This window comes from Dermacentor silvarum, chromosome 5, assembly GCF_013339745.2.
Source record: "Dermacentor silvarum isolate Dsil-2018 chromosome 5, BIME_Dsil_1.4, whole genome shotgun sequence".
In the NCBI taxonomy this organism is placed as follows: Eukaryota; Metazoa; Arthropoda; class Arachnida; order Ixodida; family Ixodidae; genus Dermacentor; species Dermacentor silvarum.
Window position 1 is genome coordinate 47751977 of NC_051158.1, and position 16528 is coordinate 47768504.

The 16528-nt window shown below is 47.5% G+C and overlaps 1 protein-coding gene across 1 annotated transcript in view; it reads right to left on the bottom strand.

Annotated features, from left to right (window-relative positions):
* Window positions 1–3063: 3063 nt before the first annotated feature.
* Window positions 3064–16528, bottom strand: part of LOC119454112 (fatty acid synthase-like) — a 44552-nt gene continuing 31087 nt past the window's right edge. Inside the window, 8 exon segments of the mRNA XM_037716118.2 lie at window positions 3064–4064; window positions 6207–6464; window positions 7248–7505; window positions 8497–8768; window positions 10545–10778; window positions 11291–11527; window positions 12293–12536; window positions 15486–15839. Coding sequence (XP_037572046.2) covers window positions 3951–4064; window positions 6207–6464; window positions 7248–7505; window positions 8497–8768; window positions 10545–10778; window positions 11291–11527; window positions 12293–12536; window positions 15486–15839 — 1971 coding nt within the window. The 3' untranslated portion in view covers window positions 3064–3950.

Sequence of the window (16528 nt, forward strand, 5' to 3'; positions counted from 1 at the left end):
CCGATAGCAATGAAACAGTGACGACAATGACCCTAAGGATATCCTATGGACATTCACTGCCAGGCATGGCTATCCTAAGAATGTGTGTCGAATACGTCCTGCAGACGTCCCTCACATGGCCGTTTGGCGGCACTTTCCGTGTCCTGCGGACATACTTCGCATGTTCCAGTAAAAAAAAAAAAAAAAAAAAAAAAAAAAAAAAAAAAAAAAAATATATATTGCTCCAACCAGTTGGAAATTTCCAATAGGAACGAATTGGGTATTTCAAATTGTGTTTTGGGACACCCGTTTGAAAAATCCAACCGGTCCGATTGGGCCAATTGGTTTTTTAACACAATTGGACCCATTTGATCTCTGAATTGGACTCGTTGGTAACAACATGAAAAACAAAGGAAAGGAAAAAAAATAAGCCTAGATGGGCCCTGACCTTGATATGACAGATATACATGAAAGTGCATTCGAGAAGCATTTTCTTGCATGAACACACCAGGCAATTAATTTCATTTACATGCCTAACATTTACGTACCAATTCAGTATAAGAGATACGATATGTAAGGTGCGTTCTATATGTAAGCGAAATTTGGTTGACCAAAGTGGTGCCAGTGGTTCCTGAGAAAATGGTAAAATTTCAAGATGGAGTTGTAACTCGACTGAAAGCTAAATGCTTTCTGTTGATTACCCGAAAATACAGAGATATTTTACTTGAAAACTAACATTGATGATGATGATGATGATGATGTATATTGTTAAGTGACGCAAAGGCCAGGTATGGCCAAAGAGCGCCAAGAAATTTGAAAACTAACGTTATAATTGCGCAATTATTATTATCACCTATTTGTTCTTTCACGAGATTATCATTTAGTAACTTCCAGTTGGGTCCAGTTGGGACCAAATCACTATTACGAAGCTACAGTGATGTCCAAATGGAACCAACTGGATTTATCATGATGCCCAATTGGAACTAATGTACTGAACTTCTCATGAATCCCAAATGAAACTTAACTGGCCCTCCGACGATGTCCAATTGGAACCAGTTGTGTCCCAATCAAAAATCCAGCTAGACTCACTGTTTTTCTTTTTTTTTTACTCGGGTCCGCGAAGGACAATATCAGGATATGCCGCGTACATTTTGCGGACATATGGCAGGGCCTTAAATTTTGCATATCATCATGATCATCATCATCAGCCTATTTTTATGTCCACTGCAGGACAAAGGCCTTTGCGATGAAACTATTGCATCGATTGGTATATTCCCGGGGATTTTTCAACTTCAGTGACTGAGCTTTCAGCTGGTTGCTGCAGCAGCAGCTCTTGAAATGACAATAAAGTTGTTCCGAAATCACAGTTTTCATAACAATGTCGCGGAATTATTGTGGTAGATATATAAAACAGGTTATTGCCCACAGCAGCGGGCAATAACCATAGCCGAAAGAAGCGGTAATAACGGGCGCCCTTATTGTCTGACTGACAGCTGCACTGGCATGCACTCACCTACTGGTTTGTTTATAATCAGCCTCGTCGTACATCCGGCGTATAAGCTATCAGCACACCTTCGCTGAACACATTGCCTACACTCACATATTTGTAAAGATTTCAATAGGGTACTGTAGGTAGAACACTTTTATTACTACATTGCTTAATTGCTTGCTTGCTTCCTGTGCCATGGCGCATACCCACCACGGGGGATTGGCCAAGAAGCCGGCGGTTAAACAGGTGGGTTGAAATTATGCAATGAAACTAACTGATGTTAACGCCGTATTGTATTTTACCTTATAGGGAATTAGTGTGCTTTTTGGAAGGAGATCAAGGTGGAAGGTAATAAATTTCAATCAGTTTAATTGGAATTTTCGAAATTAATAGATAATCGATCAGTAAATTAACGTAAATTGGAATTTTGTAAAATAATAATAAACAATATATCAGTGAATTAACTTGGTATTCTCCTTGTGTCACCGAGGAACTCGCATACGGCCCTGCATACGTTCCTGCGGCTAAAACCCAGTGTATATGCCCCGAAAGATAGAATATTTTGAGTGTTTATAGCGATGCCTAATTTTCGGAACGGAATTTCGAAGTATTTCTTTCTCTAGATTGCGAATCGGCGGCAGTTTAATACATTGTTCCTGCTAATTCCTCATCATCTTCTTCTCTTCCTCATAACCACGCTGGCGATGTGGATCGCCACATAATTCTAATCGGCTGCTGTCTTGGCCCCCACGAGGATAATACTGTAGCACATTCCCAATTGAAGCCTTTTAAACTATTTCACTGGGTCCGTAGTAGTATATTGTCTTCAGCAGCCCTTGCTGTCTGGCTGTGCTGACGACATAGTCATCATCATCATCATCAGCCTATATTTATGTCCACTGCAGGACGAAGGCCTCTCCCTGCGATCTCCAATTACCCCTGTCTTGCGCTAGCCTATTCCAACTTACGCCTGCAAATTTCCTAACTTTATCATCCCACCTGGTTTTCTGCCGTCCTCGACTGTGCTTACCTTCTCTTGGTATCCATTCTGTAACCCTAATTGTCCACTGGCTATCCACCCTACTCATTACATGGCCTGCCTAGCTCCATTTCTTCCGCTTAATGTCAACTAGAATATCGGCTATCCCCGTTTGTTCTCTGATCCACACCGCTCTCTTCCTGTCTCTTAACGTTAGTCCGAAGATTTTTCGTTCCATCGCTCTTTGTGCGGTCCTTAACTTGTTCTCGAGCTTCTTTGTTAACCTCCAACTTTCTGCCCCATATGTTAGCACCGGTAGAATGCAATGATTGTACTCTTTTCTTTTCAACGATCACGTGACACTTTGCTGGTTAATTTAATTAGTAAGCGAATGTTTACTGCAATTTATAGGGCCGGTCTAACACATCGCTATCGCTATCAATGCTTCACCTTTCGGGCAAAACTACGCCCCCCCCCCCCCTTTTTTTTTGAGCACATTAAACGAGAAGCAGGTAAAGTTGAAAAATGAAACATTTTATTGTTGTGATGCCTTGTGCGCATTACAGTTCTATGAAACGTTGCTACGGCCAACTTCACTCTTGCTCTTCCTCATGAATCATTTGTTCATTCAACGAAAGCTTTGATACCTTTAACTACCTCCTTCATGCAGTATAGGTTTCTCTCTTCCTTAAACCAAACACTCGGCAGACAGTGCATCATACATGACAGAAGTCTTTATTACCAAGGTCAAAATATAAAGAATACAATAATAAGGAACATAAAGTGTTCATCATGCTTACGGCAAACGCATAAATACGCAGCCGCTTCTGGCTAGACTGCTGTCTTTGTACATGTGGTTACCATAGAAAAAAAATGACGTCAGTAAAACAAAACAGGCAATCTCAAGAGAAGGTAAAAGAAAGTCCTCTTCGTGGCCTCACACCTGTATTATCACGTGTCCATTTTCGAATGACAAATGCAGTTTTACACATTTGATTCTCTCTCTCTCTCTCTCTTTATCTTTATTTTTGTCTCTTTACTGCGAGAGTCATATTAGGGCTTCGAAGCCTTCTTGTGAGTCGGTAGCTCGGTCGAGTTCTTGGGCTACTGCAATACTTTGGTGGTAGCGCCAACCTTGCACGATTACGTCCAAGCAGTAGTTCTTGTACCTCCTCATGACTTTGCATGGACACAGAGTGCCTGCTTACGGTGTCTTATATTTGTGAAAGCCCACTCCGCGGCTGCTGCACAACAAGCATAGAAGTCATTTGCTGGTCCTTCGTACCTAACAGTAACAGCGTTTTGCGCACGCCTGCTCCCAAATCATCCACAATGTTCCACGCGAACGGCTTCTTTCCTGTACAGTCCGAATAGAATGGCTGGGTCATTTAGTTTGTCAAACACTGTTCCACAAAAACCCTGGTCCAGCCAGTCTTGGCGGGGCTAGCTGTATTGCATACGGACCTGGATTTGTTCAAACATGTACAGGATCTTTTTTTTAATTCAATTTTTAATTTGTTGATTGATGATAGCCGCACACTGCTTAGCACCTTGGCCGAGGATGAAGTTTTCGTGAAGGCCGTCGACCACCTTGATCTCTACCTTGCCATCACAGCACTGGAACAAGGTGTAAGGAGAGCAAAGAAAAAAGCAAATTAATAAATTATGTGGATTCCACGCGCTGTGGAAATCGATTCAAGTGAGGCTTTCTTTGGCGTTTGAGAGGGACACCATTCTTATTGAGCGACGTTTTTTTTTTTTTTCGTGCTCACATACATACATACGTACCTCCATGAGCGATATGAATGGGAACACCGAAACTGCCTTCAAGAGGCCGAAGTGGCTCAACGCAGACGCCGCGCACAAAAGTGTTCGATGACACTAAATGTTTAACTGGAAAGCTACCTGTTACAAATTGACACATCAGATTCCGATCCTCACATTATGAGTAACCGTTGCTTGAACACGAACGTGGTGTTCCCTCTCATTTTGCTCATGACTACATAACATACAACATACACACATCGCACGTACAATTCACACGAGTATGCTAGGCACGCTTTCATTAGCAACCTCTTTGATCTATTTAAATAACTGTGGTGCTCCAAAGCTGCTGGACACGTCTGACGTAAAGTTGTGTGTGGCAACCTACCACACACCGAAACAGATTCGTCGTGCCGAAAGTGTTTTGCAAAAATTCGGAGGGCGCTTGAGTCGAACGCGATGACATTCAAAGAACCCTTACTGCTTAATTCTCACGCTTCCAGGCAACTGCAGCTTATGCAACCGTAATGGTTACGGGGAAGCGCTGGCGGCGAACGCTATGCACGAAGGCGAGCTTTCCGGTAGAAACGCGGCCTCTTGCGTGGGACGATTCCGCAGGTAGTGCACAGCCGCACCAAAAAATTACATAATGCTCAGGTTTCTGTTAATGTTACGCACTTTTAATATTTCTGTCTGAGAAGATTTAACATAAAAAGGAATGTGCTGTTGGTGTTTTGTTTCATGACATTTGTCTGTGGGCTGTCATTCTCAAAATTCTAAGGGATAACTTTGTCAAGAATGGAAGACAAGGTATGAGCAACTTTAGAGATGAAATGGTGTGACAATATAACCCTCATATACCTGCATGTCATATAGCAAGGCGTGGCATATACATACGCGTAAATATAATTTTCTCTAGCGGACAATGACGCCGACACCGGGGTTTCTGCGACACGGGGCCTTTAACGCTATCGCGTTAAATGTACTCGTTCGCCGCTGTAAATGACAAGGTTCGGTTCGGCTGCTGTGACACATTACTGCGTATCGACCTCGCCCGGCTTCGCGTTTGCGAGCAATTATGTGTGCACTCGCGTTCCCAGCCGTTCTTGGTAGCGTATCGATGCTGTCCCGCCTCTTGTTCTTCGTATGAAGAATGTTCACCGACCTCCTCGACGTTCATCGCTGACACTCGACACGACTTCACGTTCACCAGCCATGCATGTGCTTGCGTTCTCAACCATCGTTTTGCAGCGCATCGAAAGCGTTCCTTCTGCGGTCGACGCTTCCTACGAGTCGCTGTCTCCTCATCATAATTGTGTGAAGTACGGTCACAAATCATTTGGAGGCAATGTTTCTTTCGTGTCTTTTCAGGCAGGTGATGTGCCTTAGGCAGGAAACTAATGTCTAATACGGCACGGAGGTCCAATGTCAGCGTAACGCGATGCATGGGCATTTTGAGAAATATTGGGGACGGCCTTGTTTATCCGCGGCACAAAGTTGGCAGCTGATGCTAATAGTAATCTTGCAAAAGCGCCTCACGAATGGTGATACAGGCAAACAAACAGGCACAACAAACCTACGTCTCCGTCTTCAACAAACCTTTCTGCCGATATCTCGTTCGTAACGTCCGTACCAACTCGCCCCGGGTTCACAACTTGTTACGTAATTGCAGTTGGTGACTTTGGCGTTTCTGAGATTAACCTAAGTGTTTGTTTCTTTTCATGTTTGATATTTCTTGCAATCATTATCAATGAGGTAACTGAGAAACCTGCGAAGTACAATCAACCTCTCTATATGGCTTGCATAGATTATAAAAGAGGCATTTGATTCTGTATAGAAGTCATGGAGGCATTGCGTTGCTGCTGATGGTGATGATTTCTAGCAAATTAATATATTTCCCCACATGGGCCACTGGACCGGAAAAGATTAAACGGAGCGCTCTTGCACAAGCGATTTACGAAGAAGGTGACAAGCGAGTCGCGTCTTCCCACTCACATCGGGGAGGCCATAGTCGGGCGGCAATTGTCTCGCCATCTTCCGTGGCCTGGACGGCTTGACAAGCACGATGTCGCCGTGGAACTTCGCGTGCGGCTTGTAGTTGGTGCCGGATAAGAGGAACTCGTAGAAGACGCGTGTGGCTACGGCCACGTCCTCTCGGCTCGGCCGCACGTTGGGGTATGCCTTGAGAAGAATGTCAGTGGCTGCTTCTTGCTTGGCGTCCCAGTTCGGATGCTGGTTGATCTGGTTTCGGAGCTGCATAGACCGTAGGGCGAGAATTTTTTGAGAGAGAGCTCAAGTACACTGCACGAGCATATATGCGCCGACAACAGCAAGCGCGTTCGACAAAGCTGCTGCGAGGCTCAAATTTATTAACCATGCCGCCACTTACCCGTATTGCTAACAACGCTACACCGACAAAGGTATGAATGAAGCATATAAGCCATATGTTTTGAATTGCGTGTGGCAGTATCTGAAGCCGGGGCTATCAAGCAATGGCGTTCTTTTGCCCCGTATCATGACGCTAGAGGTGAAAAAGATCGTTAGTGCAAGTGCCGTATGGCCATTTCAAACGCAGTTCATATGGCCACCCCAGGGGCGAAGCCCAGGGGGGGGGGGGGGGGGGGCACGTGGCCGCCATTCACCCAAAATGAAGGAAAAGTGGTTCGGTATGAGAAAAGGAAAGGTTGCCGCTATCTTCTGCAGCCCTTGAGAGAACACGGCTCGGCGCCAAGGATTAGGTGGATGATTAGGTGGCGTGCTGAAATTAGGAAATTTACAGGCATAACTTGGACTCAGCTAGTGCAAGACAGGGGTAATTGGAGATCGCCGGGAGTGGCCTTCGTCCTACAGTGGACATAAAAATAGGCTGATGCTGATGATAAAAGAATGAATGAAAGCTCTGTCGTCTTCGACGATCATCTTCGATGGCTCATGGACAATTTTTTAATGCAAAATTGTGATCATATCAACGAGCACACACTACTCCCCCCACCTGCACAGACACACATTTAGTGCACGACCTGAAAGAGCACCCACCTCGATGAAGTCGATGTCCATGTACTGCATGAGGAAGGCACAGAAGAGTGAGGATTCCTCTTCGTCCTTACTGCCGAAGCGCGACCTGTGTTGGGCGGTGTGCACGGACATGTATTGGGGGGCGCCGTCTAAGAGGGTCAGGCTGCCAACGGAGGCTCCCGACGCTTGCAGCTGGACGGCTATCTCAAAGGCCACCGCGGCGCCGAACGAGTAGCCAACCATGTGGTAGGGACCTCTGGGCTGAAGCTCGACGATTTTCTGCAAAGACGGAACCAAAATGGGAGTCACACAGAGAGGATCCATATTGACGTACTTCAGGAGAGAGAAGAAAAGGGGAAAGTAGTTGCACGTCTGCGAAAATCTCTTAGCTCAGCTAGAACTACGCATGATTTTGAGGCATGCACAAGCGGATTTTTTATAGATCTTCTCTTGTAGATGTAGCTATAGGTACAAGAGTTATATTGCGCTTGAAATGCACGAGGTCATGGGATCGATCGCAGCCGCAACGACCGCATTCAGATGACGGCGGAATGCAAAAACGCTCGCTATCGTGCATTCATTAGGTCCACGTGAAAGGCCGACTGCAACAAAATTTCGCTTTGCCGAAATTTTTTTATATGTACACTCAAAGCGGATTTCAGCCGTCGGCGTCGCCGTCGCCGTGAGGTTCCATATAGAGTCCAACGGCGATGAAATTGTCGCCCGGGCTATGATCTACCAAGGTGCGTCCACGAACCTACGCATTTGGTGAAGCCATTGTAGCGCAATGAAAACAAACACAAATAAGAGCAGAAGAGACACTATGGACGCCCGTGGTGTCCGGTCGTCTGTTCTTTGTGTTAAGGCAGCGCCTATATTGGTGGCAGCCGGCATAGCATACCCCGGGCGAAAAGTTGCCGGCAGTTCCTTCCAATTGGCTGTCCATGACCACGTGACTTGTCGGCCTGCATATTTCCGCGGGGGCTAGAGTGCTGACAATTCCCGAACAAGTTCGCAGAACAAATTTGCATGAACAACGTGTCAGTTATTGGTCTGCGCACGGAACATACTGGCAGTTGCCCTCGAAATTCTGCCCGCAGACAAGTCACGTGGCCGCGGGCAGCCAATGGGGAGGAGCGGCCAGCAACTTTTTTGCCTGGCCTACTCTGCCGGCTGCCGGCAATATAGCCACAGCTTTGTGTTAACTTGAGCTACAAGTTCTTCGTGAACTATCAGCCAATTTCCCCAAGAACAAGTCATTTATAATTACCTGTAGGTAGACAGCGGCCATCTCCTCTATGGACCACCCCGAAACGTCGCGCGTCCTCTGCACTCCAACAGCTCGAACGGGGAGCTGGCTGGCCAGCTCGGACAGGGCATTCACGTGTCCCTCGACCGGGTGCACGATGAACACAGGCGAGGCTCCCTTCAGGCCGTTCATCTCAACCAGGATGCTTCGGGGTATCAGCTCCTTGATGAGCGTCAGCCGCGGCACCTCGGACATGTCTGCGGGTTGTGGAAATACAAGGACGTACGTACAAGCTATGAAGCAGTGCTGGCCACATCAGATGGGTTTACAATTTCCACACACTGGGAGGTGTCAGGTACATTTTAAAGCGAAGATTTTTTTTGAGGAACCTCCAGGACTTTTCTGACGGTGGCTGCTGCGTGCTGCTGCTGTCATGCCAAGAAGCTCACACTCGAAAAATAAAATATGAATTATGATAGAGTAGGTCGGGATTGAACCTTGGTCCCAAAGCACAGCAGCGCAATGCTCTAACCATTAGGCCGCAATCTTTTTTTTCTTTATTGGCTCATTTGCAAGTTCACTCATTATCACCACTCAAGTTCAGAGTACAAGCACATGAAAGGCATATGGAACATCTACCAACCATCATGATTGAAATCACATCAAAATTCTCTTAGTTTTGTCAAGGGCTCTAAGCGCAAGAATGCTCTAACCATTAGGCCACAATCACACGTATACCTCTATCGTTGCCAACGCCAACTATGATCACCGCTCGTGTGGCGCGCGAAGGCAGTGCGTTTTGGACAGCTTGTAACGTGGTTGATGTGGTTTGGTCGAGAGCCTTCGTTATGACCTTGCAGTGACAGTGAAATATCACGGAACGCTGGTTTCAGTACTCTATGAATTCAAACGAAACTTCACTGTGCTTAGATTCGAACAAGGTGCTTTGGATCTGCCGCAATATTTGAAATTAAAGAAAAATGTACTACAAGCCACAGACTGGCCATCTGTGCTTATTATGCGTGCTTCAACTATATATGACGTGCTTAGAAGATGTTGGTGCCTTTAATAGAAGCCGTTTACTGCTTCTTACATACCAATGCGCCAAAATAAAGGCCACAGACAAGAAAGAAAGTTCACAAGATAAAGTTCTTTCACTCACTCATACTAAAATTGAAAGCCACCTCCCATCTTCTATATTTTCTGTATCATGGCCTGCAACGTTTATAGACCAAAAATGCCTACAAAATTTTACTTTTTTCTACAGCCTAGGCATGCACAAACTGAAACCGAGAAAACCGAGGGGTACAGCCAACGCAAGAAGGCTCGACCGATGGAATACAATGTCACAATTACAAATTCGATGGCTGTACAAGAAAAAAAAAATCTCCGCTTATTGCTGATGACGTAGTCTCAAAACATTTGCTACCAAGGATGCAACATTCGGAGTCTTGCTAGTCACACTAGTGAGGAAAGCTGTGGTGATTTACGCACACCCTTATGAATTACTGTAAAGTGCAAGGTGTCATATGAGGTTAGTAATTTGAGAAAAATGTACAGCGAGCCGCAGACTGATTATGTGTGCTTTTTACAGGCGTTACTGTTCTGTATGTACTCTGCTACGTAATGCCCTTATGCCCACGTCGCGTTTTTTCTCGAAGTAGAAGGGGGGGAGGGGGCTGCGCGTGTTGGCTTTCGAGTTTGCTAATTTGAAAATTTGCCACGTGCATGGGATCACTTTCTCAAGCTCATCCATGTACTGTAACATACAGGTGGGCTTAGCGTGCACTTTAGTTTAAGTAAACGTGCCTTTCTATATTTTCTTCCTATCGAAATGCCTCCTGCCGCGGCACGGAGTGAAACCCTCCCCTTCGTGTTCGGCGGCAAGCCCTGTTATTCATCGAGCACTGCAGTTTCGACAGGACTGACATTTCTACGGGAGCATCAGTTGGTCGGCGATCAGATAGTAGTAGATCCAGTGACGAGCGCAGTGCGTTCCAAAGCTGTCGACAAAATACGCTATGATGCGCCATTCGGTGGGAGCGACAACAGGACCCTCGGCCACTCACCATCGTCGTCCTGCGGCGCAGCGGCGGCATTTTGTGCAGAAGATTCCCGCTCTCTCCTGGCACCGCCATCGATCTCGCGCAGCCTGTTGAGGGTGAGCTGCCGGATCTCTTGCATGGACAGGGTGAGGTCGTAGTCGCGCTCGATCGTCTGCTTCACCTCGACGCCCATGAGCGAGTCCATGCCCAGCTCACCGAGGCTCATGTTCGGGTTCAGGCTCGACGGGTCCTTCACACCTGCGCACGGATCAGGCAAAAGAACGTCACTACAAGAAGAGGTTGACCAAAATCAGATGCCTGTAGTAGTAGAATACTACAAGCTTTTGTCTCAAGAAGCACAAGCATTTTTTTTGCAGCAGCTATATATTTGTCTATATACTCATTCTAGGGAAGGGACCTGAAGACTTAAGTGGCAACCCGGAAGCACACATTCCGTGAGAACGAACGGTGTTCACAGGGCTGCGTGCAGGTTGTCTTCGTGTGCGTTCGGCCTCGTCTGAAGGACTATCGCTATAGATTTGCATCTGGGCTTACTGCGGTAATTCGGTTACACATGCTTCGCATTGAACCAGGAGTGAGCTTAGGATGCGTTACCTAACGGGAAATTGATAACGAGTGCACTTAAGCACCACTTTTTTTCTTATAGGAGATACGCGAGATCGGCCATCATTCTCCTCCTGCTTCAGACAGCACATTGCTACCACTGCGACGTCTCCGGACCGAATGACATAAAGGTTGACGCTGCTCACCAAGGATGTGTGTGATGGACTGCACAAGGCCCTGCTTGTTCTTGCCATCCGACTTGGTGGAAAGGTCGGCCTTGACCAAGCTCGAGACGACCGGGTGGCTCTGGCTGAGGAACCGGTCCATGACGGCCATGCAGGAGCTGATCCGCTGGGGTAGGGTGCCCCCGACGACCACATCGGCACCCATGGTGTCGTGGAGGACGCCGACATCACCGATGGCTCCCCATTGGATAGCCAGGCCTAGACACACATGATACAGCAACTTCAGCACTATAGCTACGCCTTCAGATGTGAAGTAATTTCTGCGTAGTAATCTACAGCTTCTCCCAATTTGCGCTTCTGGTATGGAGCAGGGTACCCGTCTAGACAAATATATTATAAAGTTACAGAATTTATGTGATGTCATTGTTCGTTTATGCCCAATTTTAAGTCGACGAAGATAGCTATAGATGAGGGCAGCTATAGTTATATAGCGCTGTGTGGTTGTCAAATGTGGCTTTCTGTGCTCCTGTCGTTCAGCTTGCGCTACGTCAAAGTTGCCAATTTTAATTACCTTCTCAAAGCTATTGAAGTCGAATCGGTACACCAGTAAAGTCGCAACAATAAATTTGCTTATTTTGCATCTTTAACTATATTTTTGACATACTTTCTATTTACAGTTAAGGTGATTACTTATTCGTGCTTGCGTTCTAATTTGTTTTATGGGTGCATCTTCAGTTTTCTGGTTCATGCTTTTCTTTTTACACTCCAGGTTTTGGCTGCAGCTTGCTCACAAGTTTGAGGACAGAGACAAAAGTAGGAGGTCCGAGACAGACCTTGTCACTGGACCACCAACCAGAACAACAACACCAAAAAAGATTCACAACCTAAAAAGTTGTCTCAACGAGCCCGGTGGGAAAACCTTCACCCGCAACACGAATTTCCGACCACCATTAGCGTTAATCTGAACTGTCCTATAATGGTAATGCAAACCATAGAGTATGTTCACTGAATATGACAGCTCACCGGGAAGTCCTTCGGAAACCCGTCGCTCGCAGATCCGTTCCATCACGGAGTTGGCGTAGCCATAGTTGGTCTGTCCAGCGTTGCCTCGACCGCATGACACGGATGAGAAGACGACGAAGTGGTCGAGTTGCGGGCACATTTTTCGAGACAGTTTGTCCAGATGTTGCGTGGCGTCAACCTTGGGTTTACACACTGTCTCGTAGGCCTCTGGTGTCTGGTTCTCAAGCAGTGCGTCGCGAAGTACCTGTGTGGCGCCGAGAACGGAGCAGTCACAGAGACTCGAACTGAACACTTTTTTCAAAGTTGGACGACAATCGATCCCAAGAGCTCCGCCTAACTCTGCTTAACTACGCCTAACTCCGCATGAACATGTGCTCCACCGAAATGGACAACCCATATGAATCAAACTGAATTTGTTTTCTGTGGCAAGAGAAAAAAAAACAGTGGCTTAGCTCGGCTATGCCAGGATATACGTAGCGTTAGCAAAGGTTCAGCTGATTATTCTTAGCTTTCCTGGTTGTCTCCTACGCTCAACCGCTAATTGCCAGGCAACTACTTCGGGATCCGATGAATCTAGCTTCTCCGTTCTTCTGCGCTGTTGAGCAGCATTTGCGCTCTCCTTCTCCATGGCTACACCACACTGGCAAACGCCAGCCAGAAGCGCAGCGGCTTCAGCGCAGTGTCAGACGGCGACTGCACAGCGAGCGCGCGCCGGCGCCAGTGCGTCTACCACGGCTACGACGTCACTCCTCTGGAATGCGCAGACCGGCGGCGGTGAGTCGCGCGCGGCGGCGGCGGAGTGCGCGAGAGGTGCCGGCTCCGGTGGCTCCGGTGCGCAAGCCGTGTGACATCACTGATCCTTGCGCATGCGCAGCACGGCTCTTGATGTGCCGCGCGAAACGGGCTTGGCTAGGCCAGTGTAGCTAACGCTACAAAAAAAGGACGTGAACCCAGATTGCCTACTGCAGTACATTGTGCCTAACTCAACACACTACAGTGAAAGCTACGACTGGCATACGTTGATTGAGAGCAAGGAGGGGCAATATATCTCCAAGCCAGGAATGCTCATTGAGCACCAGTAATTGAACCATGACACTTCCATTAAAGTGGCGTGGCTCACGGAAAGATCAGTGGTCTAGATGGTTGCCCACTTGATTTTTACTACTGTTGGGCTGTAACGCGACCTATTTTCCTTTTAACAGCGAAGCTGTTTAAGGCAGCCCTAACTTGTGCTTCGTATCAAGAAACTATCATCAGCAATGAAGAAATAAATAAATAATAAAAAAAAAATATCTTGCCGAGGCGGGATTCGAACCCCCGTACCCACGGTCCCAAGGTGAGCGTCGTAACCACTAGGCTATACAGCCACGTTTGCAGCCACGCGCTCGTGCCAATGCTCTGCGAGATGAAGAAGAGGTTTTGCGCGCTAAGCTCGGGAGAGATATAAAGAAAATGAGAGAGCGCGCGCGAGAGAGAAAGAGAAAGAGAGAGAGAGAGAGAGAGATGCATTAACGGAGCGCGGTGTCGGTGTTGCAAGCTGCGCTATGCAACACGCAGTGACGGCCGTAAGTCCGAGAGAGAGAGGGAGAGAGAGAGAGAGAGAGAGACGCATTCACAGAGCGGATCTGTTGGAACGCGTTGTCGGCATTGCAACGCGGTGTCGGTGTTGCAAGCTGTGCTATGCAACGCGCAGTGCCGGCCGTAAGTCCGAGACGCATGAAAAGAAATTATCATCATGAATAATAAGATGAAAGGTTTGCGCGCACTTCCGGAAAATGCTGGGCTACGATCACCTAGCTTCGCAGTTTCAAGCGTTGCACGGACGAATGCAAGGTTAAGCGTTGTTTTTTTCACACTAACTGGAGTTTCTAAGACAACCTGTAACAAGTAATTTGTACGTGTGAACACTGTAGCCCGTTCGTAGGCTGCAGTCGCAAAGCCTTTGAAGCAGGAATCTTTAAATAATCCCCAGCCCTTCTACTGTCGAGAAAATGGGGCTAAGAGAAGCTTGAGGCAAGACGACGCTGTCGCAGGCGTTCCGCTTTGTTTGCCCTAAACTCAGGGTCGGCGGCTCTTCGCTGACGTTTGGCCTCAACATCGCGCTCCCGCAGCTCGGGGTACGCGGCTCTTCGCTGACGTTTCGCCTGGGCTTCGGAAGCCCTCACGCTAGAATCAGCACGTCGACGACGAGCCCTTTCCCAAGCGAGTTCGCGGCCCCGTTGCTCAAACGCAGCCTGCTCTTCGGCGGAACGCACCACGCGAGGCCTTCGCATCCGGGCGCCGAAACCGATCTGAGGCTAGGGAAGACCGTCGGAGCGTGTGCCAACCCCATTTCCCTCCCCCCGACACACCAAACGACCCTGATTGGTCGCGCGCGTCACGTGATCCGGTACCGGCGCAGATTTCCCCGCACCTGCTCTACTCATGGAGTGCCGGGTTTTATTGCTTTCCTTCTCTCTCTCTCTCTCTCTTTCTTTCTTTCTTGTTCCTGGCTCATACCCGCATATCCAATGCTGGTATGCGCCACACGTGATTTTATTATCGTTAATCGTGACGTAACTGACGAGCATGTGATGTTATTGATGTCATGAGCTACCAGTCATGTTAGTGATACATTCGTACCCTTCCATGCCAATTTTGATATTTACCAAGCGAACGATACGCAAATTCTTGACAGTTATTCGATAAGGTTTTAGTGTGACACCACTACCACCACCACAACCACCACCATTACCGCCACCGGCACTTGTGAGGCAATACAAGCTTCGTTTGAAAAAAGAAAGGCTGCGATATGTCAAGGTGCGACACCCATTTGCGAAGAAATCATCACATCCGTTACGACCGGCTAAACCAGCCGGACATACCAACATGATTCCCACTGGCTCCAACTTTCCTAGCGTCCAGCTTTCGAATGCGTCATACATCTGATAGACGGAATGTTTCGGACGCCAACAAATTGACCACTTCCAAAAATAAGGAAGGCATACGCCTAACCCTCAAGGTGAATATAACTAACTTGCACAGGTTTTAGTTTACCAGCAAGAAAACATAGCTCCAAAGGAACTTTCATGCTCACGAGGCCTGCAATGCGGGCTTGTTGGTAACGCATCTTGGAGTGTTTTTGGTAGCGGGAATAAAAGACAGGAAATGCTCGTTCTAAACAATCGTAAAAATATCAGCTATGGCCACTGACCACTGCGAGGTTGAAGATGCCACCGACTGGTCCCAGCGCATTGGCGTCCTCGATGATCTGTCGGGCGCCCTTCTCGGTCGAGGCGTCGGCTTTGCTCACGACAACGTTGCAGCCGGCATGCTGCCACCGGTGAAGGCACAGCCTCTGGTATCCGGTCCGTACACCGGACCGCGCACTGAGCACCAGCTTGCGGCATCCGCGGTGCACCATCCACTCGGCAAGCTCCAAGCCGAAACCACCGAGACCGCCGGCGATCACGTACGACTTGTGCTCGAAGAAGCAGGTTCGGGCCACGGCCTCCACGGTGAGCGGCGTGGCGGGTGCCGTCTTGCGTGGTGTCTCTTCCGGTCTGACCTGTTCATGTCAAACGGCAAGAATGACATTCTTAGTGATCGGATGTTCAAACTCGGTCCGCTTGGACAAAAGCTAAACTGATTACCCCCCCCCCCCCCCATCCCCTCCCCCGATATCTGCTCCAAGAAACCAAACCGCTGTCAAGCTATACTGGTGCATTAACAGATGCGCACAAACTGGGCCCCTGTAGTTTCTCTTTCATTGCGAGAGAAAGTTGTTCGCAAGTATAAAATTTCGTTGGCGAAACCTGCTGACATGTATGGCTTCGGACAGCTGCTTTCGGAGCAGCAAAGCAAAATCCATCGTCTTCAAATAATTCGGAAGATGAAATCAGCACGGCCGACGCAATCTAGCTCTGTCTTGAAGAATGAAACATGATTGGCGAACTGAACAGCAACATTAAGGGATATGCAACAAAACTCTAGCTACGTAAATAGCATTTCCCCCACCCTAGTGTGCGACAGCAAACCGGAAATTCGTAACTGGTCAACCTCCCTGCCTTTTCTCTCATCATATATATATATAGATCTGACGCAGAGAACACAGCTTAACTGCCGTTCTAGACGTATTCTTAAAGGCGGCAGTATATATATTGTTACTGCTGATGCTGCCACTCCACTACCTTTCACGCAATATATATATATATATATATATATATATATATATATATATATATATATATTTCAGTT